Raw genomic sequence first — 26853 nt, 5'->3', positions numbered from 1 at the left:
TATATATATATATATATATATATATATATATATATATATATATCCAATGCATCAAAGAATCCAAGTTTTTTTTTTGTATGTTGCTTAAGAACCCAGCCGAAAGCTAAAATAACGGCCGGCGGAGCCAGGATTTTGGCTTTAAGCAAGTTCTTAAAAAAAAAAAAATTCATCTCTTGATGCACTGGATTAAGTACAGTTCATTCATATATGTTCGTTTATTCCTCCACGGAGACTAAGTACGATGGTGGGAAGTGCCCGTGTTTGTGTGTATATATATAGATTATGATATATACATATATATATATATTACATTCATCATCACACATGTTTTCCGAATGCACTCTGAATTCAGGATATAGTAGGTATAATGCACTGGAATTATTAAAACGGTTTCCAGCTGCGCCGTTCTTCATAAATCGCGGGACACCACTGTGGGGACAACCCGCCACCACAGTCACTGAAAGAATATGAAACGCAGTATAAAGCAATCATTATCCGTTCCCAGCCATTGGGATTGCGACATCAACAGATAAGAACACTAAAGAACCAATCAATAGATAAGAGGCGAAGACATAATAAGCCACACCTCACGCTTCGTGAGTTGTCCGTGACAGCACCATTTCTAAGCACATTTTATATCGAATTTTCGCATTATTCGTTTATTTTCAATTTGATTCAGTCCTCACTGCTAACGCTAGAGCAGACCGAGGAGCTTCAATATTTTTGTTCCTTTTGACTCATTGTAATAAACTGACTGTGGTTGAACAGGCTGTTGTTGTTGTTTTTCATTATACCAGTCCACAAACCTAGTGCCAGCGTCTCTAGACTCGTCAAACGTCAAGTTGGAGCTGCAAGTTTTCGGAGCGGGCCGATTGAACTTGGGCGAAAAAGACGAAAGGGCTCAGTCATCGTCGCGAGAGGGCACTCGGGGCGCGCCATGAGCTTCGGCCCTAGCTTTGTGCTTGACGGGTTCAGGGTCCCCGTACTTGAGAAACTTTGGGGACCCCTCTAGAAGGCGTAGGTTATTCCTGCCATCGGCTTACCGGAAAAATGAACCTCTTGACACTGCGCGGGATGTAGGCCGGCGCAACGTACAGGTCGCCGCTGTTGACGTCCACGAGTGAGCCTTGCACGAGCACAATGTCCTCGATATCGGGGCTTCGATGAAAATCGTGCGCTGCCGACAGGTCCGGCAGAAGCAAGGAACTGAGGCGCAGCTTGATCTTGTCCAGGGGCCACGTCTGCGTGCGAATTGGACTTTTTAGGCAGGTGTTTTCGAACCCGCCTGTACCGCTTCGTGTATAGACCGAGAGGAGGCGCTGTGCATATTTGATGCTCTCGTGCAGGCCGGTGAGCAATCCTGCAGTGACAGCTGTGTGTTGTGGGCGTTAGGTGCCCACCCTCCTCCAAGTAGCGAATGCCGTAAGAACGCCCAGGGATGACATCGCTGGTTTTGCCCCGTCGCTGCTGTTCTTTCACCCATGACTCGCTTTTCGCTACGCTGTTTCACCGTAAGTCAGAGCGTAGTTAAGGGCTACAGAACGTAAAACTGCGAACAAAAATGCTGGGAACACAAGGTCACGCTCCATTCGCTGCATTAGATTATATTAGCATTTTACCGCAAAAACAGTAAACTATGACGAACTGCGTAACGTTGCGCTCTTTGCCCTGTTTGATTGACTCCATCGAACCGAAGCGTTGGCTGTACTCTGACATGAGATGAACTATTTATTTCATATGTAATTGTGTCCAACACAGACCGTGATCCAGTCCGTGCTCTCACTTCATCTGCTTAGAAAGAAAGTCTTTATCATATGGAATAATGTTGGCGGAGTATTGTGAAAACTAACTTCCATTTGTAGTCAATAACATGGGACTTAGTTATGCCAACACTACTTAAATTTGGAACCTCTGTTGCTTGTACAGCAGAGTTTTGATGTCATTGGAGAGCACACAACAGACACGGGTGTTTGCCTGAACTGTACGCCAACACACTGTTAGAAAATTGAATTGGTCTATAGACTATTCCACTGATAACGTCATGGGTACTAACATCTTTGCCTACTGCTTTGTGAAACGCATTTGGAGGATGCGCATTAGCTCTCTTACGTGAAATATTGGAATCTGTGCCCACTGACGAGACAAAGTTCGCCTGGGCGATAAGCAACGGAACGGTGCATACTTCTTCTCATCCCCCAAGTGACTGAAGCCTACATCTGCTGGCCAGCTGTTCCATCACAAGACATTTAAAAAAAAAAAAAAACGTGCATCCCTTGCGGGCGTTTCAGTGCTCCAAGGGGAAGTGCGTTCATACTCAGGTCCGATCAATATACCTCGCGTTCCCTAACTGTATCGTGGTTAGACCTGCTGGTTCGCAGCTTTGCCGTTGAATTTATAGTGGGGTGAGGCGTAGAAGAGGAACTGATCAATCCTTCCACGGCCACTTGGCTTCGGGCTGGGGACCAATCGCTGAGCTAGCACCGTCGTAGTATGACGCCGCTTCATAAAGAATAGAGGAAGAGGTGAACAGGTTTTAATTATAGAGCTAATATAATAGCCAACAAGGAAAGGTCCAGTGCGTTTCGGCCGGTGCGGATCAACGGGACCTAGACGCGCACATCGGTAGTCGCGATGGGACCATATTTCTGGCGACGCTCCGATATACACAAAGAAAACGTTACTTGCGAGGTCCGTATCTACTATCTACTTTTCTTGGCATTTCCAGGGAGAGGAGGAGAGCCCGCGCACAGCTTTATTCAGCGCTCAAAAGGGGAGAGGGTGCGCATGCCTGTACCTTCCACTGCATTGCCCAGAAAAGTTGTCACGCAGTATAGTGTTTTTTCTAGCTTTATTTTACACGAAAACAGCGACGTCGCGCATTGTATATAAAAATTAGTAAAGTTGACCTGCACTTCGACAACTTGAACAAGCCGCGGCAAATTGAACAGGCCTAAACTACAGAGCCTCGATGTCCTTCATGAAGGCACCCTAGCCTAAACTAGAGACCCTCGATATCCTTCTGTTTAGCGTGATGCCATCGTTTGTAGTACCCGATGCCGACAGCACGCGCTCACGAGGAAAATACAAAGAAATCACAGGAAACAAAATGTCGCCTTAGACAGCCAGCGCCAAGAGCGCGTGCAAGGACACGCTCTTACACGCGCATGATAACATAAAATAAAAAAATAAGCGTTCGAAACAAAATGGCCAGATGTCATCACCCCAAGCAAAGCGCGCATGAAGGCACCCAGCCTAAACTATCGTTCGCTTTCGTTTTCCGCTTTTCTTTCGCTCCCTTTCTCCTCCCTTCTCTCCGTGAGACCGATGTCTGCGCCCATGAATTTGCTCTGTCCTGCTCCCATTTTTACCCCCCCCCCCCCGGTTTTATTGTTGATATTGACTACTACTGAGGTTGTTTTTTCTTGTTATTTATTTTTTGTTTTTTTGTTTTTTAGGGGCGAAGCTCCTTAGGGGCTAGCCATGTCTAGGGTTCCTCAATGTCCCTCTGTTTAGGGTGATGCCACCCTTTGTAGTACCCGATGCCGACAGCACGCGCTCACGGGGAAAATACAAAGAAATCGACGAAAACAAAATGTCGCCATAGCACAGTCAGCGCCACAAACGCGTGCAGGGACACGCTCTATCACGCGCTTCTGAACAAAAAAGAGAAATAAAAGTATGAGACAAAATGGCCAGATGTCTCCACCCTAGGCAAAGCGCACATGAAGGCACCCTAGCCATGTCCGTATGTCCGTCCGCTAGCGCACACCAGCTCGGAGCACGTGGAGCGAAAGCTCGCGCTGTAGAACCCAGGGACCCTGGGTTCGAGCCCCACCCCTGCCTGTTTCGATCTGGATGAGCACCGTACCGGCGTGCGGTCGTGTATCACTACTGCGTGATGCACGCTAAAGACCCCAGGCTAGCGGCTGTACCGCACTGGCTAAATTTCTCATCTACAGCTGGGAGACTCGTCGCCCCTGTGAGGCAGACCAAGTTCTAGGCTGTATAAACACACACACAACCCAATTTTTTTTTCCGCCGGCGGGGGCACGTGCTCCTGCTCGTGAGCTCACGCGCTCACGTGCTCACAAGCACGTGAGCACGTGCTCCCGTGCTCGTGTAGGGCAAAAAAACAACCGCATCTCCACATGGTGAATGATGTTGATTGGGGCGAAGCTCTGGTGGTGCTTGTCTGCGTAGACGGTGAGCCGCAGCATGCCAAGCCTACACCGTGGCCGAGCCTTTCGTTCGTTTTCATCCATGCCAGAAAGAGAATGTGTGGTATGGAACGTGGTTATATACGCATTTTAGCATTTGACCGCAGCGTGACATGGATGAAAACGAACGAAAGGCTCGGCATGCTGCGACTCACCGTCTACGCAGACCAGTACCACCAGAGCTACGCCCCAAACACCATTCACCACGTGGAGATGCGGTTGTTTTTGTCTTATTTCTAGGTATATTTTGAGGCTTCATTTTTTTCCACAGGTTTGGCGCATTTAATGTTGATTTCCGATATCGAACAAAACAAATCGTATTTTTAGGCCTATGCTGGGGAAACAAAACAAGACACGAATCATTCCCTAACCTACAGGTTAGGGAATCCTAAACTCCAGGTTTAAGAACCCCATTCTCTAGTCTGGAGGTTAGGGAATGGGATTCTCTAACCTCCAGAAACCATGCGCGTCACCCGAAAACTTTGAAAACGTCCCGGTACCCATAAAAGAAGCAAAACAGGCAAGGGGCGTTGGTTCCAGACATAAGCCTTGCGGGCAGTTCCGTGGAAACTCTACTTTTGGTTAACACAAAATAAAACTGCAGATAAATATGTTCTAACCGCTGAAACATCCGTATCCCTAATTGAAGCACAGCTACAATTAATTTATGTTTTTTTTTGTCGATTTTGATAAATATAACTCATCGTGCTACTAACTTTTCGGGGTTCATTGTATTTATACGAAAAAAAAACACTATGACCACCATTAATTACTAGAACCTTAATGACGCACCGACCAGAGCTGCGCTCGGTTTCGGTTTATGCTGGGTCGTTGTCCTTTCGCTCACCTGGTATTTTGGTTGCGTTTGAAGAATAAGAACGCCAAATATATTGGCAATGAAGTGCCAGATTTGGTACAGGAAGCTCGGGGGGCTGATAAAGATTTCGATCGCCTCCATGACGCGTCTCCTGGGGATAACGTATGCCTGCATAGATGCACGGGAGCATAAAACAAATGCAAGCATGTTGAATTATGAAGATGACTGATTCGTTTTATTACAAAGTTTGAAAATATTCAAAACCATTTATTATTGGAGCGTAATAAAGATCATAAAGTATATCGAAATCCTGCAAACCCCCGTAAAACATCTTACAGAATACTATTTTCATAATTCAACATATAGGAACGCGGAAGAAAATAATACTTATTTAATTCAAATATGTGTCGATGAGTAACTTCAGGCCAAGTGTGAAACTATGTGACATATAATATGAAAAATATCTCGCAATATTGAAACGAACAAAAAAAAATGTGTATGGGCAATCCCTAGGTGCGAAATCTTCTAGCATCACAGACGTTCATATCATCGTTTAGCAGGACGTCTAGCCTGTTCAGCCAGACGCCTGCGTTCACTGCTCTCTTCATCGGATAATTTAGGGCGTGGCGAGTGTACACGTGAAATGATAAACCTGGTGATCTTGCAGAACCTTCTAATCCACTCCTCATCTGAATCATCTCCCACATTGCCTCCTCGTCTACCTCTCCTCCGCATTCCACCTTTGGGGCCCTAAGCTGGAAACTCGGCGAGAATGTCGGCGATATTTCTGACCGCTGTGATTGGCCAGCGCCGCGATTGACCTTGGCCCTGGCCAATCACAGCGGTCAGAAACCACGCCTACTTTCTCGCCGAGTATTCGGCTTAGACTGACTGGTCACTTGACCTTCCCGTTAACCAAGCAGCATAGAGCTACTCTCTCTTACTCTCCCACCCATCAACCAATCACTGTCCAGCCTCGTGGCCACGCTTTTATCCAGGCTTCACATCTGGGCTTCACGAAATACCGAACATCTAGCCAAATAACGTTTCACGTTAAATATTATCCTGTGGGCACGGTTTTACACAACTCAGCGTGTGCGCTAGGTTTAGCGCAACGAATGGTTCCCCTTTATGCCACTACGCATCCTCTTAACACTATTATATTGCAAAGCACAGCATTGGCATCAACAATGCTGATTTTGTTTTGGTGAATCTTGTTGGGGTAGCTCAGGCAGTAGTTGCTTGGGTGGACTTATCACTAATAGTGATAAGAATTCTAATTTGTGCGACTAATCTTTTGTTTCTATCTTATTCAGGTTCTCGTGTTGCTGGTGGTTAATGACGGTTTTGATGGCAGTGTTTGTAAACGTTCCCCTTGTTCCAGTGATGATTTTGCCAACAACTAATAAATTTTATGTAATTTTTTTTTTGGGGGGGGGGGGGTGTTTGTTTATGGTTTTTAAAGAACCACGGGGAACAAATGTAAACCGCCTGGTTGGAAACCGCGTGTCGAGAAATTAATTTTAAGTGAAAAAAAGACAATATTTTAGCACAATATTGACGGCACGAGCTACGATTTAGTCGGCAGTCACCTCCTTTTCATTTGTTTTCTCTCCCGGCATTTCGGGCGTGTGGAGGAGAGGTGGATCGGCTTGGCCATCACGTTGAGGTGGAGAGAGGGTATGACCATCTCGTTGAGGTGGAAAGTGCGCATGACCATGACGTGACGTCCTGGACTTTGCGAGCCAAATTTAATATAAATCTCGCGTCATCCATGTTACTCTAATTTTTTTTTCCGGTAAAATTAATTTTTGGACACGCGTGTCCCAACCAAACTGTTTGAAAAACGTTTTTTTTTTTTTGTTTTTTTTTCAGGCCACTCCTTTTGGTTGTGATAGTTGTTGAGGTGGTTCTGGTCATGCGTGTCGCAGAGGTGTAAGTTGCATTGTTTCCTGTTATGTGTAATGTTGTGTTGTCCTTCGTGTTTTCCACAGTCTCGTGGGTTTGTCTTGAATTCTTATATTAAAAAATTGTATTGACTTTGGTCGGTTTACTAGCTAATAGGGCTTTTTGTTAAAGTGGACGATGGTTGTTCCGTGCAGCTTTCTGGCAATCGTTTTTACAGAAATTACGCAGTTTATAATTGCCGGAGCATTTATTACTGCGGGTGCGGTAGTAATTAGGAAGGTTAATGTAGTTACTGACTAGGTGGTGCCGTTGCTTAGGATCTGGTTGTTTTGCGTATTGAAGCTGTTCTTCGCGTGAATGGAGTTTAGACGAGCTTGTCACATTCGGAGTCCATGCTCTAGATCAAGGTTCAACAAGCGTTTTGGCTCAGGGCCGGATTCGAAACCCTTTCTTAGTTTCGAGGGCCGCAAAGTAAATGAGTGAATAAAAATAAAGATAAACTAAATAAATAAGCCTAAAGATGGGTTCAAGTAAAAACCTTTCATCTGGAGTTTAAAAATAAGTGAGGTGGTTTAATAAATACAGTTTATTTTCAAACTCAATATTCAGTTAATTGTTACATTATACAGTAATTGCTAGCCATAAAAAAACTTCCAGCATAATAAAGGTGCAACGGAAGTTTAGCTTAAGCCTTATTCATACCGACAGAAGACTCATGAGAATGAAAGAACTGGACATGACGCTAAGCAACCGTTCTGATACATGACACTAATCATGTATACGTGAGAACTGAAAGGAATTCTAACATTGTTACACACACATGAAATAGATGACTAAGAATGGTGGTATCTGTGATGACAACGTGCTATATACGTACTATCTATATTACACAGTAGATTCATCTAGGAGTCAGAACGGATACTATGCGTTTTGCTGAGCGTCACGGCACCGTTACTTTTCCTGCGCTTAGTTTTGCGCCTGTAGCAGTGGGAAGGCTGGAAGCAGCCGCGGGTCGGGTGTCATTGCAAGGAACGCGCGCATCCTCGGGCCGACCGGAAGGCCTCCGCGGACGGGGTTTGAAGATTCCTGCTCTAGATCTAGCTTGTTGCGGATGATCTGACGTTATTCAGAAGGCGGTGGTGGTTGTTCTCATATTTACTGTCTAATTCAAACGTGACTTATGAGCTCCGCATACGAAAACGTGTGCAGATTTCGAACGTGCACAAATGCTGTAACTTAGAATCTCAAGTTTTAAAGAGTGAACGATAAGTCAACCAGGTAATTCTCATTATGGCTGCGGTTGACTCGTGACTCGCGACTGGTGAATAATAAAGTCACTGGCTTCGTATATACAAGAGAACGTCCAACTTCGCATATTGAATCAGAATGTTTCGTTTGCCTTTGTTTTCTCTAGTCATTTTTTTTGCCATATTTATTTTGTCGTGGAAACCGTTTGCTCTTGTGCGCGGCGAGAAAATAGACAAGTCGACGCTGTCTTATAGATGTAGTGCCTCGTTGGGATGTCCCTCTCGCCATTGCGAGTATAGAACGCATGCCTCGAATTGTTTACTTTACAGTCATGCCTCGTTAATAGGGATACCTCGCGATATAGACAAAATATTCGGGAACCGACTAAGTGAATACAGTCATTTGTATCTCGTTATTATGGACGACTAATGTTATGGAAAGTTTGGGGGGGGGGGGGGGGGGACGAAGGTGACCATATTGTTACGAAGATGTGCGGCCAGCGGCACAAGACAAAGACGCGTTCACTCAATGAGATGAAAAGGTTTTATGGAAGCCGGGCCGTGCGCACAGAGCCTGGCGCGTGCTATGGTTCGACGCGCCACTGCCCCAGCGACGCGGTCTTTTAGATGCGGAGCATCTCTTGCTCGGGTCTATGTCCGCGGCGTCGTAGTCCGCACTCACACTACGCATGCGCAATTCTCCTCCTTCCCTCTCTCCAACAGCTGCGCGTTACTCTCTCCGCTCTCTCTACCAGCTGCGTGCACTTCGCGTGTTTTCGCTTCTACTCACACCACGCGCGCATGCGCAACTCTCCTCCTCTAGTCTCCTCTCCTTCAAGTGTGAATATAAGCAGCGGTAGCGCGCTGCGCGCGTTCAGTTCACCCGCTGTTGACTCCGCTTCACTCCGTTCTTCCGATGACGTGTGATGAAAGCAACAGTCCCGTCAGTTAGTGGGTTGGCGCAAGCAAGCGTCAGCACCACCCCACAAACTAACAGCAACGCTACGTCCACTGAAGACAAAGCTGCGCAGCGAAGGGCACGCGACGCTGAGCGCAAACGCTTGAAGCGAGCGGCAAACCCTGAACTACGGCAACGAGAAGCGGGGTCCATTCGTCAACGTCGAGCGGCGGATGCTGAACTACGACAACGTGAAGCAGTGGCGGTTCGAGAACGTCGAGCAGCAGAACCTGAGGTTCGGGACCGTGAAGTTCAACGTAAACGTTGGAAGCGAGCGGCGGAACCCGACCTTCGAGAACGGGAAGCCGCGTTGGTTCGTGAACGTCGAGCAGCAGAACCTGAGGTTCGGGACCGCGAAGTTCAACAACGTTACTAACACCGTTATTAACACCGTTAATAACGATCTGCGATGCTCCGCATCACCCCATGGTTCCCCTCGGGAAGATGGTGTATTTGTTTCGTTACATGGTTCCATCCTTTAAAGAGGACGACTCGGTCAATGAATGAAGAAAACACGAGCGTAAAAAAGTCAGGCACACACACACACGCGCACGCGCACACATACGCACACACGCACGCGCACATACACTCACACATACAAAAGACAGAGACGAAGACACATTGATAAGCGAAAGACTGCTACCGGTCACGAAAAAATTTGAATATGTTCCGGTGTCCTTTGACCTGCAACCGCATCCCGAAACCTTGCTGACTTCTGTGCCAGCCCCTGCTCAAAGACGTCGCGATCCGGGCTAGTCACTTCATCTTACAACTATCAACACGAAAGGACTGGGGACAGGGAAGAGGACTACCAGTTCGCGTGTCTGTTCATCTCCTCAATTGTTTTTTCTTGTTCCCGGAGCTTTCTAGTCTTCATCACTTTTATAAAACTCCTGTAGCTTACGTTCCTTCGACATTCGTCTCATCGTCCCTCCGGCATTTTTCGACAGCTCAGCGGGACAGGAGGTTGACTCTCCAGCCCCGCTGAAAATTCAACCGGCTAAAGGCAGAGAACTGCTGCCGCCAAGGTCAAGAGCGATGACGACGATGGGCGCAAGATGATGATACCCGGCTCCTCCACCAAATCTTACTAAAATGCACGGCCGGCAGCGCATGGCGAAGACGCGTTCACTCAATGAGATAGAAACATTTTAAAAAAAGCCGGGCCGTGCGTTGTTTTCTTCGTCACAATATTAACGAGACATGACTGCACTACATTCACTCTTCTCTGCTTCTCGGTAAACGGACCTACAACACAGCCATTTTTGTTTACATTATAGTGCAGTGCACTCAAACTCACGCTGACGGTGGTCTCGGAGGAGACGCGAGTGGCCGTGGGCTCGTCGCTCACCAAGCCCAACGTGCCAAGGGTGAAGGGGGCCCCGAGGTAGTCCTCGAAGTATTCGTCGCTGAAGAAGAAGAGCGACGACGACGCGTTGGGTAGCGCCCCGTCGTTTCGGGGTTCTACGACGCCCTCCACCTGTGTCAGAGCAGACAGTTCCGAATACCACCTTCTCCGCGCTGTCATTTTTTTAAAGCATGGAAAGTTTCTTTTTTTTTTTTTTTTCTAACGGAAACCCTTTATTTAAAAATGTGTTCGTTCATCCGTCCGTTCATTTTTCAGCTAAACTTTAGTAGGAAAATTGACGTCACGTGTCCCGTCGTCACGGGGTCGGTCTATACGCAAATTCAGTTGCAGCGCTAAATTCAGTGGGGAAATTGACGTCACTCGACTTAAAAGCCCCCCCCCCCCCCCCCAATTTAATTTTCCTGCCAAACTTAGGCGGAAATCCAAGTCACGTGACCTATACACCAATTCAGTCGCCCCTTAAACACCAATTTGGTTTCAGGCTAAACTTGGCGTGGAAACGACTAGTGCCTTCTAGATATATTTAAACGATCACTTCTTGAATCAAGGAGGTTATAATGGGCAGGAAGTGGCGTCCCTATCCCCAATGCATGGAGCGAAGTGTAACGGAAGTAGGCGTGGCCACGAGCCACAACGAGCATTTCTTGACCAATGGGAAGCCTAGTGAGTGGGCGCCGCCATTAATTTCGGTGCAAACAACCGCGTTGCCATGACATTTCCGTGGCAACGCGACTGTGTGCACCGAAAGTAATGGCGGCACCCACTGTTATTTGAAACAGCGCTTAACGGGAGACTTTTATATTATAAACGAACGCCTGGTTGCCCAGCAGAAACTAAGTGACTAGAATTGAGGCGCTCTAGACGACGCACCGTGAAGGACTTGGCGGTGCGCAACGCATTTTTTAATAAACAGCAGCAGCAGATCGCACGAGCGCGCATGCAAGCCAGGAGCGCACAGAACGGGCTCGCGCTTCCAGTTCTGACTTCGCTCGCACATAATGTGGAACTAAGTATAAACACTCACGCTGCAAAGCATTTGCATCGTGGACGCCCACGGCGGACGTCGACCGAATCGAAAGCTAGCCTCGTGAAGCACACGCCGGAGCAGATTAGAAAGCAGACGAACCGCCGGTGCGCTACCCCACGGCCTCGGAACGAGTGCGCAAGGCAGTCTGGGATTAAACGCATCTTCCGGCTTCACTCAGGCCGACGTCATGCAGGGTCCTGTCTGTTTAAACGTCCTTGTCTTGAATACTGCCACAGCCGCCTCTATGCTTCAAAGCCTGACAGTTCAACGACGGAGCCATAGAGTGCCCGGTCGCAGATTTGGAGCGAGAGGATCTGATAGCACAGAGCATTTCTCGGGGAGCCTGTAGTCAGCGCAGAGCTTTTGCAGTGGCGAGGACCCGAAACCTGGTTTTGTAACCTAACGAGAAAAGAAGCGGCAGCCTGAGGAACGCGAGGAGCACGAGCGGACATTCCATCGCTCGGAACAAGTGTGTTTCCGCGCCTCGCCGCAGCGGGGCGCCCGTTACATGCATCTCTTCTCATTTCCTGTCTGCTGCTCTACCTTTTCACTTTCGGCGGCCACGTCTCGTAACGATCTGTCAAGTTTTGTCACTCTAGAGGAGGCTATGATACTGCATTACATGAGTGAATTACAGCATTTTGGAGATTAAAGAGCGCTGTCAATTATAATACCTAACTGCGTAATATGTTCCGCGAATGTGAAGTAAAGCGCCATACGCACATTCGCGTTTGAACGCGTTTGAGTGCGTTGCGGAGTCCTTGCGGCCAGGCGCGGTCGCTTGCGGACCGACGCGCGCCTTCCCGCAACGCTCGGTAGCGCGACGCAAGCGAGTAGAGACTCGTTCAACTTTCCGAAGCGTTGCGGTGCGTTCGGGCGCGTTCGACCAATCAGAAGCCGAAAGAGGAGAGGGGGTGACGTGTTCTCTCGCCCCACCCGGCCGACTCGGCGAGACGTATCCGGTTCGCCGGTCGCAGTGCTTGCTTTTTCGTTTTGGGGAGCGGTGGACACTGTATTTTCCAAGGCTGCGATGGTTCAAGCTTGACAAAACGTCGGGGAAGCCGGCGAGATTGTCCCAAGATCGAACGCTTCGACGCTGTCGCCGTGCGCCGCCATGTTGCCTTGGATTTCGCTTACTATTGGTGAGCCACTGGCGACGATAGCGCGTTCTTATTGGCTCTTGATTGCGGTTGACTGCGTGTCAACGCAACTGTGCGTACAAGTTTGGCGCAAGCGGTCTTCGCAACGCAACGCGTCCGCTTGCCGCTACGGAACGCACCGCGCTCAAACGCGAATGTGCGTATGGGCCTTTAATGTCTTCTACGGAATATCACATGCTGCGCATGCGTCCACAGTTTGACAAGTGGCGCCATCTTATGGGGATTTTTTTTCGCAGCTCTGAGACTGCCAGCGGCGCGATCATTGGACTTGAACTCGAGCTCTAATCACCGAGCGTTCTTTCGAAGTGCGAAGCAGCGCTCGTGTCCACTCTCTCGGTAACATGGCCCTGCCAAAGTTGCCCTTTTCGGAAACCAACCGCATTGACAAGCAACAAGACTGAGGCGCCTCCTGTTCACTGTTCTGGGGCAGAAGAGCTAATATAGTAGTTCGAATCGAATAGAGCCGTGCATTCCTAGCTTCAAATCTGTCAAGAAAGCCGGTCTGTCGTTGCTTTCTCTTGCACTGTGGTGCATCGAACGCGTCACCGACTGGTGTGTTTATCCCAACGAGGTAGAAAAGCTTGGAGCGATAAACTGGTATTCCGTTCACGAGGCGAAAGGTTGCAGTCAATTGGGGGTCTCTTTCAGCTGCTAGTTTATCGCTCTAAGGCCCTCCGCCTCGTTGGTTTACCCCGTCCAAAAAAGGGGTCGCTTGATTTTCGCCTGATGGGCAGCAGTGGTGGATGTGGCAAATGCCTGTTCCCTGCAGGTCTCTCTCCAGCTTGATGGCCCGGGGATGCTTCTGCAGCCATGAGTTGCGACGCCACGACGACAGCGACACTCACATTCGCTCGTACTTTTCGACAGAATTTCTATGAACAACCGCCAGGATCGCGACATTCATCAGCATGACACTTGGCTTTTTGACGTCATTTGTTGCCACTTCGGGGTAGAATTTCAATGCAAGGGCGGAATAGGACGCTAAACACACCAGTTGGAGACGCTTCTAAGGCACCATACTGATATTGCCGGATCGATTAGTTCCAATACCAATAAATATATCTCTCGTTAATACGCAAATGTATGTCTAAATACTATTTTCAAAAACAAACTGGGTAACTACGAACATTTTTGTATCGTAAATATGAATGACCCAAATTATGAAAGCTGCTTTCAGCAAACGGAGGTTTTCATACCGACGAGACATCACTGAATTTGATTTGATTTACTCTGGGCACGTCTTAGTGGAGCACAAGTTCCTCTGCGTCTTGCGCAAGAGTGCCGAGGAGTAATTAGGTCTGATTGGAAGGATAGTTGGCAGACCTCAGTGCTATCTGCCTTGATGTCTACCCACTATCCTTCCAGTCGAAGCCAATTAGGGCTTGGCGTTCTGACATGACCACATCCCCTGCAAGCGGAGCAGACGAACTTGCCCGCCGCATATGTATATGCATCTTGCTTATGTGCCTTTATTTCTAACTGCCTCTTGCAAAAAATAAAAACATTTTTGCACAGTAAATACATTTCCCATCAAGTTGACTGTAAGGCATCGTGGATGCGGAATAAGTGAGGTATAGCAGAGCAAGCGAAAGCATAGCTGGAGGTAGAGGAAATACACATAAAACAAAATGCGTGTTTCTTCATTTGGTTGCCTAGGCCTATATGACCGCAAAACCTGAGGAGGTATAAGTGCTACACCGACTGGCCAACGTTCGTAGAAACTCTGTATAACATCAGCAATAGCATACCACTAATAAATGCTTCAATGTCGACCTCTGTTTGTTTTTTTTCGCGACTGATATATTAATTGTTTATTCGGCGAGTTTTTTTGTTTTTTTTTATATATATATTGCGAACGAGGAAGCACTGATGTCCTATCTTGTATCGCCTGTATTATCGTTCGGTCCCGAATGTAATAAACAAAGCCAAGATGTCCGGCAGCTCCCGTCTGGCATCCGCCTTTCCGTTACTGCAAAGGTCCCCGAGAGTTTCGTCTATAAGAAATCGCAAAATAAGTGTAGCCCAATGAAACTTGCGAATAGCGATAACCTAATTCTCGTCCATATATGCCGCGCCCAAAATGACGTATTTCACTCGCGCGCTGCAGCAGTTCCAGCAATCATGGCAGCGAGCAACGTGTCTGTAGCTGCGAAACATCGGTGCATAATCTAATTTCTGGTGAAGCAGAAGGCTAAACCGTAGCTAAACCTTTGACAGAATCGCAAGTAGAGTGTAGACAACAAACGAAGCCACGTACAAAGGTGTACGAAAAATGTCAACAGATTGTTGAAAGACGACAGCCAAACCGGACTCCGTACCAAACACGAGATAGGACGCTGCGATGAAAGCGACCTTCGCGTCGACTCGCCTTTTTCACCGGCATTTCTTCGAAAAAAACCAATCGTAAGATTCAAAAACATAGCATGCGCAAGTTCCTACAAAACAATGTTTTTTTTTTTTTTTTTTTTTTTTTTTTTTTCTCTCTATTCCGGGACAGTTTTTAATGCATGGGCTGTAAACCAACACCAACTAGAAGAGAAGGCCGTGCACCCCAACCCCCCTCTTAAACATCACCGCTATGGATCCAAAGCAGCTCCGCCTACCTTGCGTCAGCATCGTCGATCTTTCGTCTCGTGGTGACCCACGACGATCGCGACGCTAGAAGGAGGCCACGCCAAGACGGACGCGTCTGGCGCTTTGCAGCGTCTCTCGCTACGTTTCGACGTGTCTGCCGCTTGGAAACGGGTCGGGGATTCACTAACGATGACGTCATGAGCCGGCCCTGTCTTCTAGGTGGTATCAGGCGAACACACGAGCGAAGACGCGTCGCATGCACGTAGTGAATAGCCCTTGTGTCCGGTCGCGGTGTGTTTCCCAAACGTGGACAATGTCTTTTGCGCCGTTGACATAAGAATGCCTTTGAAACACGCATAGCCGCACCTTGACTATTCCGGAGTAGGTGATTATAATGGGACTCTCGCAACCCCTTTCCACAATAACTTCTTCCGCCGGGAAGGTCACCGGGCGAAGCTGCATCTGTTGGCAGAAAGAAAGGGAATGAGTACAACCGAGCTGCGTTTAATCCCACACCGATCAATTCATCGAGATCACATATTGGGGAGATCAACTCCTTGCGTAAAAAGCGCTTTCTGCTGAATGATTGCGACTTAAAGGTACCTTCTTAACACGATGCTGTTTAGATGTTGCGCGTATGTGTATGCTCCCACAGGCTTTTATCCGCTATTTAACATTTAATATCGCTAATGCAGACTACTAGCGTGTCAATTAGTCAAGGACAACTAACCTGGGACTTTTAGTGAGCATCAATCAGTAATAATTGCACGGTCGCAGACCTGCAGGCGCAATACCCGTTCATATATGTGCGGGCTAGGGTGGGAATTTCACGCAACTCGACTAGTCGTTTTTATTTGTCTTTGCCATATATCGGGGAAGAATTATACCAATTCCGGAAGCAGTATATTGGCTACGCGGTAACGCTTTTGCTAGCAAACTGAGGAACCAAACGTTATTTTACAGTAATGGCTGTTAGTGGGACACTTCACGGTTTTGCGGCATCGGCCGCGTTCCCTATCTATGCGCGTTATTTTCGGCACTCCGTCCAAACATTCCATGGGCCGCTGATAAGACAACAAGCAACCAAGATGACACGAATGATCATGCATGGTAGCAAGATAACATTCATCGTGAGTAGAACATTCCCGCCGGGCAATCTGGCAGTGCACTAAGATAGGTGCCCATGTGACCCAGACTTAGTGCAAACTACAATTCTCGGGAGATACAAAGATAAAACTACCTTAGAATTTTACGATGTATTCTGTATCAGAAAGCAAGGAGGAGGAAAGTGCGTTAGTGCGTTGTCAATGCACCTGACAGATAGTTTTATTATTGCGATAGCATTCTCTTGCTACTTCACCCGGTCTTCGCGGTATGAATTCAGGCCGCGAATTTCCCGCGCGTATATATGCACGGCTCCCGTATGCGGACGTCGCACATACGCAAGACGTCTTCATTCAAACGACGTCCTTATTTTCACAGGCGCCGCGCGTATCCGAACGTCTTCCTCGACGTCTTTTTAGAGGTCGTCCGAGAGGTCGCTCTAGGCGTCGTATTTGGTGTCGTCTTCTAGGACGCCGTTTTAGACGTCATTCTTGAGGTCGTCCTAGAGGTTGTCTTTGAGATACCCGTCAAGGCCATCCTAAAAGTCGTCCTAGACCTCGTCTTCTAGGTCATCGTCCTCAATGTCCTAGAAGACGACATTCTAGACGTCGATATTGGCGTCGTCCTTTAGAACGTCGTTCTCGACATCATCCGAGAGGTTGTTCTAGGCGTCGCCCTTGAGATCGCCCTATAGACGTCTGCCTAGAGGTCGTTATAGACGTCGTATTTGACGTCGCCCTAGACGCCGCCCTTGAGGTCGACCTAGTAATAGACCTAGTAGTTGAGCTAGAGTGCGTCCTAGAGGTCGTCCTAGGCGTTGTGCTCGACGTCGTCCGCAGATAAACCCGCGCCGTTCAAACACGGAGCGGCAGTACGCACACATTTGCATTTGCGCCCGAGCTACGTAGCAGTTCACGGTTTGAGTTGAGCTACTTGGTACATGGTCATGGATGGTGGTGAAAGAGCCTGAACATTAAACGGTTATGCAGAAACAGGAAAAGACACGCACACGAAGCTGCAATGATGCTTGAACAGTAAACGATTACACAAATACAGAATATTAAACGATTACAGAAACGAAGCAATCGGTCAACTTCCAAGTGGCACGCTGCCGTCGCGCTGACGTCATCATTACGTCCTAAGCCATTCATAAATTAAAGTGCTTACTCAGAATTTGTGTCGGCGTATTCACAGTGAGCTGAGTCGTGAGACTCATGACGAATGCTGCAGCAACTCATAGACAACCTACACTAGATGCTTCTGTATCCACTTTTAACGTGATAGCGTTAAAGAGCTCGTGTAACGAAAAAAGCCGGCGTCTGTGGCGTGGAGGATATTCCTGATTGGTGTATAGGGTCACGACGTAACAGCCACATGACCTCCGAGCGGGAACTTCAAACAACAAACAACGCTCACGTGAAACGTGAAGTCACACGTAGAATGAAAGTGATTTAAACAGAAGATGGGGGGTAATGCGAAATAAAGGTCGCCGCATGACTTAAATAATTTCACTTTATAAAATACTTCATTTTTCTTAAAGAAAAATTTGTTTGCTTTAAAGAATAAAAAAAAAAAAAAACATGTTGCAATTTGTTCGTGTTCAAACAGCAGGTGGCAAAGTTACGACGCAAGTTTAATCACTGCCCTGTGCGGTTTTGACCTTGTACCCGCAGCATTCTGTTGTCACATTCAATTGGGGCGCACGCAGCACCGAGAAAGTGCTGCCCCCAAGGCCGTGCCACCGCGCGGGTGCAGCGTATGACGCACTACCAAGTGAACGCGAAGCATTCCGCCGTGCAACGCGCTTGGCGCGGTCAATTCAAGGGCAAAACATAAACGGGTGGACCACTCAACGAAATCCGCCGCGAGTGGGGCGGCGGCGCGCGCCATCTAGCGAGAGTCTCCCGAGCCGCCATGTTTACAGAGACGAGGAAGACTAAGCGAGGGAAAGAAGGGGCCGAAGGAGGCGGAGAGCGGTAGCTCAAGGCCGCGCCGGCCCGCAGTGCGCGAAGCTGCACGGTCTCCTTCCGACGGTGCAGCTGGTGCAGCAACGCGCCGGTGTCGTGCGTCGCACCAAGTCCCAAATGAATGTAGTGCAGCCGCACCGACACGACCATGTGAACGCGACGCGTCCGTCGGTGCAGTGCGGTGCGGTGTGGTGCGCCCCAATTGAATGTGACATGTGATTTACATTAGTAGAAACCTGCTCGTAGTTGCACTTCTTGCAGTAGCATTTACGACAGTCGAATATAATTTGCTGTGAAGAACAGTAATCGAGGTGAGAAGCAAGCAAACTGCACGTTAGCGATCCTCAACTCCGATGGTGCGCGTGTTTATCTCACGGCTCGTTTTAAGCTTTACACCATCTAGAACCTTAGGAGTCGTGTGCTCAAAAGCATCAGTAGAATTTAATCTAGCCTCAGTTTTTGGATCACAAGAATAACCAAAAAGCACACTTTAAACATTTTTCAGACAATAATTTCAAAGAGATTTATTTCCAGGCACTTCCCACTTCAACAAGCATGCTCAAACGTAAACGTTTTTGCTAAAACTACCCCTCAATATAAAAAATACAACAATTTAAAAAAAAAAAAAACACCAAGAGTCACTGCACGTTCCAACAACGCCGAAGCTTCCCAGAACGAAAACCCACAATTTTTCGACAGCGCAAATACCATACCAGAGCATACAATCTAAAAAAAGGCCTACGCGTCTACTTACCCGCAAAACACTCAAGAGCCAATCTCTGCGTTCTACGAAACCAGCTCAGCGAATGATGAGGCGGAACGTCCGTTTAGACCTAAAAATGAAGTCTGCGCTGTGGCATTGCGCAATGCAAAGCGTCATGCTTGCGCTGCTTAATGCCGCAGCGCAGCCTTAATTCTGAGATCTAAACAGATGTTCCGCCTCATCATTTGCGAAGCTGATTTCGCGAATCGCAAAGACCGGCTCTTTGAGTGTTTGGCGGGTAAGTAGACGCGCAGGCATTTTTAAAAGAGCACAGGTGAACTCAATTTCTGAAGCCTCTAATCTCGAGTTTATCTCCAACGTCTTAGCCTGAATTCGTATTGAAAGATAACAAGACACTAATCAAGCGAGCAAAGACTACCATCAAAGTTTTGCCGGTAGACGAAAGACGTGGCTTCGGAGCAAAGACACCCGTAGGATTGCATATCTTACGTTCAAGTGGATTTAATCTCTAGGAACTGTAAAGGGCGGCATTAGACTGGTCAATATGTGTTCGAAATGACCAATCGAAGGTCTGTATGTACTTTCCCATAAGACGTAAGCGAGTGTAGTCACCTGGTAACGACCCCAGAAGGGGTTTAAAGACCCAAAGAGGAGTCCGCTTTTTTTTAATGTGATATCTCAAAAATTATTCTGTCGATCACGCCACTGCCCGGTGATACCATATTTTTCGGACTATAGTCCGCTCCAGGTGCATAGTCCGCACGTGCAGTGCTTAGCCCGCACGTAAAAGAGCGTCATGCACAACAGACCTTGACAAATGCCTGCTTTATTACCTCACAAAATGCTTGTATCACAGATAAATCATAACTAAGATACTTTGTCATTCACAACATCCGTCATGTCTCATCATCATGAACGATAGAAAACAAACAAATCTTTATATAGTTTGCACCTGTAGATAGTTCGTACCGCGCGAAATTAAAAAAAAATATATATCTATTTATAGAAGTATAGCGAACTAGTCAGAAAAATTCGATGGTCACACAAAGGCAGAGAAAAAAATACTTGGCTTCGAAGAGATGTAGTTTCTTTATGCTAGGGGGCGCAAGCTACCTCTCATTATAATGGGTACAGCCATTAACATCCATCCATCCGTTGTAACGAACGCCGTCTTGGAGACCGACAGGCGTCCAAGCGACCTTCCAAGAAGCCGGCAGACGTGGGAAAACGTCCAGGCATTTCTACGTTCCAAGAACCCCTTGGGCTCCCGAAAGCTCAAGGACAAGCGGCGGCGGCGAGACGAGAGTGCTGGTCAGCGACCTTTCAAGATGCCCGCCGACGTGGGAAGAAGACCAGCTACTCGGCCTTCCAGGAATCCGACAGTGGCCCACGAGATCAATGCATCCTTTCCCGAACTTCCCAGGTGGACCCCACCCGTTGGGCGCCCGGCACCCAATTACCTTCCCTTCGGAAGAGGAAGCCGCTGCAGCAGCAATCATGGAGGCGCGCCGCGCCGACCCCGCCGACCCCTCGGGGGACAAGCGGACACTTCTTTGGGACAGCTAATCTGCATGGTGTTGATGGCGTCTGTGGGCGGAGACGGGGGTGTGTCGCTGTGTGTGGGGGAGGAGCTGACATAGCTAGCTGAAATCCCTACGTGGGGAATGTAGGGAAGAGCGTCCCGTTAAAAGAAGCGGACTTCTTCGGGACTCCTGTCTTCTGATGCTGTTTTTCGACCCTGTACAAATGTAAAGTAAACCCGTTGTCAAAAGAGGCCCTGCTTCCGAGCTCCTTCTGCCTGATGTCCTGGTTGGCGCCTGGCTCCAGCGGAGCCCGACAACAAGGACGACCCCGGAGCTGTTACAACTGGATGGCAGCCGGTGGGATCGAGTTCAACGACGAGTGAGGGGCGGCGCCGAAAGATTTCATGGACCGTGATCCGAGTCTGGTGAGTGATGGCATCCTTTCTCTTTCGCCAGGCCTGTAAAATAGAGTTGAGAATTTTGCAGGGGCGTGGGGACTACCTTGGAGTTTGGAAGTTTTGAAGTTGGTACTTCTTGGTAGTGGAGCAGAGTTTGCCGCCCAGATAGGTCGCGGACATGGAGGTGCAGCGCTTGCTGAAATCGGAGTTGCTCAACTTGTGTGAAGAGCTTGGGGTTGAGGCGGGCACATCAATGAAAAAAATGGAGCTCGTTAAGGCTATCCAGGAAGAGGGTCTTGACAACGATGAAATTGAGGTAATGTGGAAACGAATCAAAAACCGAAACGAAGACGATGCAAAATTTAAAGAATTGGAACTTGAAAAACTTCGTCTGGAGGTGGAACTGAGGAAGACGAACGGAGGACCAGAGATGGAGGTAGCAGGCAGCCGAAATCTCTATGACATGTCGAAGCTGATACAACCATTTAAGGTAGGACAGGACATGGCTCTCTACCTTGTAAACTTCGAGAGGGCGTGTGAAAGGGCACGTTTTAACCGGGACTCGTGGCCCAGAAGGTTGCTGGGTGTACTGCCCTGCGAGGCAGCCGGGGTAATCGCCAGGCTAACTGCGGAAGAGGCGGACGATTACGAGTGTGTGAAGGGCTGTTTGCTCAAAAAGTACCGCCTGTCGGCGGAAGCGTTCCGACAGAAGTTCCGAAGCGTGAGCAAAAAGCCAGAGGCTAGCTACGCGGAGTTCGCGTACGAACTGAGGTCGTATCTTATCGAATGGATGAAGGTAGCCAAGTCGTATGACGACAAAGAAAAAATTCTGGAGGTGGTCGCGCTGGAACAGTTTTATAAGACACTAAGTGAACCCATGCGGACTTGGATTCAAGACAAAACAGATGTAGACTCCGTCTACAAGGCCGCGGATTTCGCGGACGAGTATAGCTCGCGCAGAAACAACAACGAAGGAACGGGAAAAACCTTCGAAAAGACAAACTGGGACGAGCGACGCGGCAAGGGATGGAAAGGGCGAGAGCCTACGGGAAGGAACACTGAGGAAGATCGGGGGGATGAGGAAACGAAAGCATCCCAGGGCAGTGACGCGGACGATAGGCAAAAGAAGAAAGCATTCGAGGCAAGGAAGCCTATAACGTGCTTCAACTGCCATGAGACAGGGCACATTGCCGCAAGATGCACTAAACCAAGGGTGGTTTTCGCCTACGCTAGTCAGTGCGCGGAGAATGATGAGCTCCTGAGCCCGTACCTGTTCGACATGACGGTAAACGGGAAGGCATGCCGCGTGTTGCGTGACAGTGGAGCCACCATTGACCTTGTTCACCCTACTTATGTCACCGAAGCCAACTACAATGGAAAGTGTAGTTGGATCAAGTCGGTGTTAGACAAAGGGAGCGTGTGTCTTCCCGTGGCGGATGTCCTCGTTTCTGGTCCGTTCGGAGAGGTTCGCACTGAGGCGGCGGTTTCGGACAAACTGCCGCCGCAGTACCGTTACTTGTTTTCTAACCGAACAGAAAAGATTCTAAGAGAGCAGGGAAAAAGCCTCGGGGAGGGTCTCGTTCAGGCACTCATAAGAGCTAAAGCTCGCGAGCTGTCCACGCAATTTGCTTATGACGATGCTAGCCCGGGAAATCTAAAAGACTCTCCAGTAATGGTTTTAGAACAGAGTAGCCCTAAAGATACGAGGAAAGGGGAAGAAAGCGAGAGAACGCCCGCGTTAGACAGGGAAACCCCCGACGAGCAGCTGACGCAGACAGATGGGGTGCTATTAGCCCCTACCTCAAAAGGCTTCGAACAGCTCATCTCCGAAACAAAGGTAGTGCTCATCGAAGAGCAGAGGGCCGATCCCAGTCTGACCAAGCTTTGGGAAACTTGCAAGGATGGCGTGGCGCGAAAAAACGTCACCTTTCCTGTCCACAGGGACGTACTGTACTTTGGCAAGTTAATTTTTGTGATTGCGGGCCTGGTGATTGCGGAGAGGGTGGCGTCCCTTACTGGATTTGTGTGTTGCGGTCTGTGTTGCTTTGGGGTGTTGGCCACTCTCGATGACCTCAAAGCTGATCTCTTCAGGAGAGCAGCGGAAACTCCTCCCCTTCAGAGATCTTCCCGTCCGTGGAGGAGCTGTAACGAACGCCGTCTTGGAGACCGACAGGCGTCCAAGCGACCTTTCAAGAAGCCGGCAGACGTGGGAAAACGTCCAGGCATTTCTACGTTCCAAGAACCCCTTGGGCTCCCGAAAGCTCAAGGACAAGCGGCGGCGGCGAGACGAGAGTGCTGGTCAGCGACCTTTCAAGATGCCCGCCGACGTGGGAAGAAGACCAGCTACTCGGCCTTCCAGGAATCCGACAGTGGCCCACGAGATCAATGCATCCTTTCCCGAACTTCCCAGGTGGACCCCACCCGTTGGGCGCCCGGCAGCCAATTACCTTCCCTTCGGAAGAGGAAGCCGCTGCAGCAGCAATCATGGAGGCGCGCCGCGCCGACCCCGCCGACCCCTCGGGGGACAAGCAGACACGTCTTTGGGACAGCTAATCTGCATGGTGTTGATGGCGTCTGTGGGCGGAGACGGGGGTGTGTCGCTGTGTGTGGGGGAGGAGCTGACATAGCTAGCTGAAATCCCTACGTGGGGAATGTAGGGAAGAGCGTCCCGTTAAAAGAAGCGGACTTCTTCGGGACTCCTGTCTTCTGATGCTGTTTTTCGACCCTGTACAAATGTAAAGTAAACCCGTTGTCAAAAGAGGCCCTGCTTCCGAGCTCCTTCTGCCTGATGTCCTGGTTGGCGCCTGGCTCCAGCGGAGCCCGACAACAAGGACGACCCCGGAGCTGTTACACCGTCCATCCGGACGTAGCGGACCACTTTTCCGAAGAATACGCACCGCGAGGAACTGTCGCACACTGTCGGAGTCGATCCAGGGGATGACACGCAGCACCGCTATGGGCATGTAGCTGGCTGGCAGGCTGTTGGGCGCGCAGATAATGCTCAGCGTGTTGATCTTGACTGCCTCGTACAATTCGCGGTGCTGCTCCTCGCCGAATATGCCGTCGCGCTGCATCTCGTCCAGGTAGGCGCACATGTCGTTCAGGATGGTCCGTCCGGCCTGGCGGCTTTTGAAGGCTACGGCGATGCCCGGGAAGCGGGACTGAATCTCGACCAGGTTGCGCAGCACCATGAGCCGGTTGTTGGCTGCCCGACTGCGGGCCTCCAGAGCCAGGTCGGGCGAGGCCACATACTTCCAGAGGTTCTGCTGCACCTCTTCTTCGGCCACGATGATGGCCAGGCTCGTCTCGTAGGCCGAGTAGATGAGCATGTCCAGAAAGCGGTGCATCATGTACACCACTGCGTCCTTGAGCAGCTGCGCTCAAGATGAGATCGGCTTTATTTATTTATTGATTTCGTGATACTTATATTTTTTTATGAGCACTGACAGGAACAAAATTACAGGGCATCTTTTTGGATTCCCCGGCCTTCGGCACGCGCTTGTTGCAATCCGCCATTCTTTGACTGCACGTGAACGCTCAAGGCTATAACGAGACGCTGAAGTGTTTTGGAAGTTAGGAAGCTCCCACTGCAGGCGGGACAACCCAAAAGACCTCCTTACCGTCCTGTCAGTGACCATTAGAATTATAACAGACATTGGGAATACAAAGTACTCAATACAAATTGTAAAACAAAAATAAAGAATTCGACGACATTTTATGTATATTTTAAGTTTCCAAGAACTAAGACAGCACTTACAAATTGTGCACAAGGTGCACCCAAACTGCTTCAGTAAAGCATTTAGCACTAGCTGGTGCAGCTGAAAAAAATGTTGGTCAAGATTTTTCCTCTCTTCATGATTAAAACGCGCTGCGTCTATATTCTGTTTGATATCTAAAATGACTGCGTTGAATCACTTGATGATGCCTGTTGCCTTGATTGTTCTTTACCTGAATATGAAAAAACACCTCAGTTGGTAACACTTTACCAGCCTCAACCTATCGGAATAAATACTAAAACCTCCAATATATGTTATTGTTTTCGTCCTAAAGTTAAATTAATTATCTCGTTTTCGTAAAGCCTGGTCACCGCCGACAGATAGAGGGCAATTAAAATCGAGATTGTCCGTTTACCTGAGCAGGATAGAGCTACTAACGTCATACGGGGGTTTCTGTTTTTAGGTTTTACAAATTTGTTTTGAAAAAAAGCCGTGAAAGCCACATTAACTGGGTCTTCGCAGGTGACTTAAACGCATAAATGCACATAACATAAAGGCTAATCGTCACGATAACTCAAATAATTCACTAAAATATCTTCATTATATATTTTTCTTTTTAATTTGTGACAATAAACATATACTTCCAATTATACTCGTGCGTAACGTCGTCGAAATCCACGAAATAACTACATTTTATGAATATCTGCGGAGCGTGTGAAGCGCACTGGTGCGCTAAAATTACGACTCGCGAACGCAAGCAATGCTGGCGGTGCGAAACTTCGGATGATAAGGGACGGAAAGACTGCGCGGGCGCGTTTTCCCACTTCCAGCCTTGCGCCTGCTGCAGGCGTGGTAACTTTAGCGCATCAACCGCGCATCCCACGACCCTAACTCTTGCTAAAACTCAATTATTTACAGGTTTTCAATGACGCCCATCAAGCTTATAACTGAAACCATAGGCTTATCTCCAACACTTAAAAAGTTGATTAGCAAATATTAGTTCATTAACGGACATGTTGTGACGATTCTTCTTCTGCATTATGTTCCCCAGGCCGTCAGCTCACCTTCGCATACGGCATTAGTGTAGCTTTGACAGCTTAATTCTTTTCAAATCAATCTGTAAAGCCTAAAATAACAATATTTTTATCTATATATGTTTTTCTTTCTTTTTTTTTTTTTGCATTTCGGGGGGGTTTATGAATTCAAATATTACGTTTATACAAAAAAAAAAAAGAAAAGAATCCTTTCGTTCGCAAATGAGAAATATGCCAAATAACACCACCCCTCGCGTTTTATGTGCACTCTGGCAGCAGGAGACTATCAGCAGATAGCCTCGGTTTTGCCGGGTTGTGCACCTGTCGTTTGCTATGGTTTCCGCACCGCCATTGATCACGTTGTCGTGGATTACTCCACGCTTACACGCGTCGCAGTAAGTACCCTGCCCCCCCCCCCCCCCCCTTGTCTTTTCTTCGCTACATATAAGACACAACGAAACGAAACAGTTAAGGCCCATACGCACATTCGCGTTTGAGCGCGGTGCGTTCCGTAGCGGCAAGCGGACGCGTTGCGTTGCGAAGACCGCTTGCGCCAAGCTTGTACGCACAGTTGCGTTGACACGCAGTCAACCGCAGTCAAGAGCCAATAAGAACGCGCTATCGTCGCTAGTGGCTCACCAATAGTAAGCGAAATCCAAGGCAACATGGCGGCGCACGGCGACAGCGTCGGTGTTCGATCTTGGGACAATCTCGCCGGCTTCCCCGACGTTTTGTCAAGCTTGAACCATCGCAGCCTTGGAAAATACAGTCCCCACCGCTCCCCAAAACGAAAAAGCAAGCCCTGCGACCGGCGAACCGGATACGTCTCGCCGAGTCGGCCGGGTGGGGCGAGCGAACATGTCATCCCCTGTCCTCTTTCGGCTTCTGATTGGTCGAACGCACCCGAACGCACCGCAACGCTTCGGAAAGTTGAGCGAGTCTCTACTCGCTTGCGTCGCGCTACCGAGCGTTGCGGGAAGGCGCACGTCGCTCCGCAAGCGACCGCGCCTGGCCGCAAGGACTCCGCAACGCACTCAAACGCGTTCAAACGCGAATGTGCGTATGGCCCTTTACGATAGGGAGTTTTCGTAGATCGTTTTCGCCGTCCCG

At 48.6% G+C, this 26853-nt stretch overlaps 1 protein-coding gene across 1 annotated transcript in view; it reads right to left on the bottom strand.

The window, feature by feature from the left end:
* LOC8042302 overlaps positions 1-26853 on the bottom strand; it is a 117191-nt gene that overhangs the window by 66015 nt on the left and 24323 nt on the right. Inside the window, exons 8-12 of the mRNA XM_042293135.1 lie at positions 23891-24367; positions 15644-15739; positions 10448-10627; positions 5065-5202; positions 1044-1241 (exon numbers count right to left, since the gene is read on the bottom strand). Of these exons, the coding sequence (XP_042149069.1) occupies positions 1044-1241; positions 5065-5202; positions 10448-10627; positions 15644-15739; positions 23891-24367 (1089 nt within the window). The remainder of the gene's footprint in view (positions 1-1043; positions 1242-5064; positions 5203-10447; positions 10628-15643; positions 15740-23890; positions 24368-26853) is intronic.

Source organism: Ixodes scapularis, unplaced genomic scaffold (assembly GCF_016920785.2).
Source record: "Ixodes scapularis isolate PalLabHiFi unplaced genomic scaffold, ASM1692078v2 PGA_scaffold0__279_contigs__length_252992795, whole genome shotgun sequence".
Lineage (NCBI taxonomy): Eukaryota > Metazoa > Arthropoda > Arachnida > Ixodida > Ixodidae > Ixodes > Ixodes scapularis.
The sequence above is the reverse complement of the archived record's forward strand: the minus strand, read 5'-3'. Positions and strand labels throughout refer to the sequence as shown.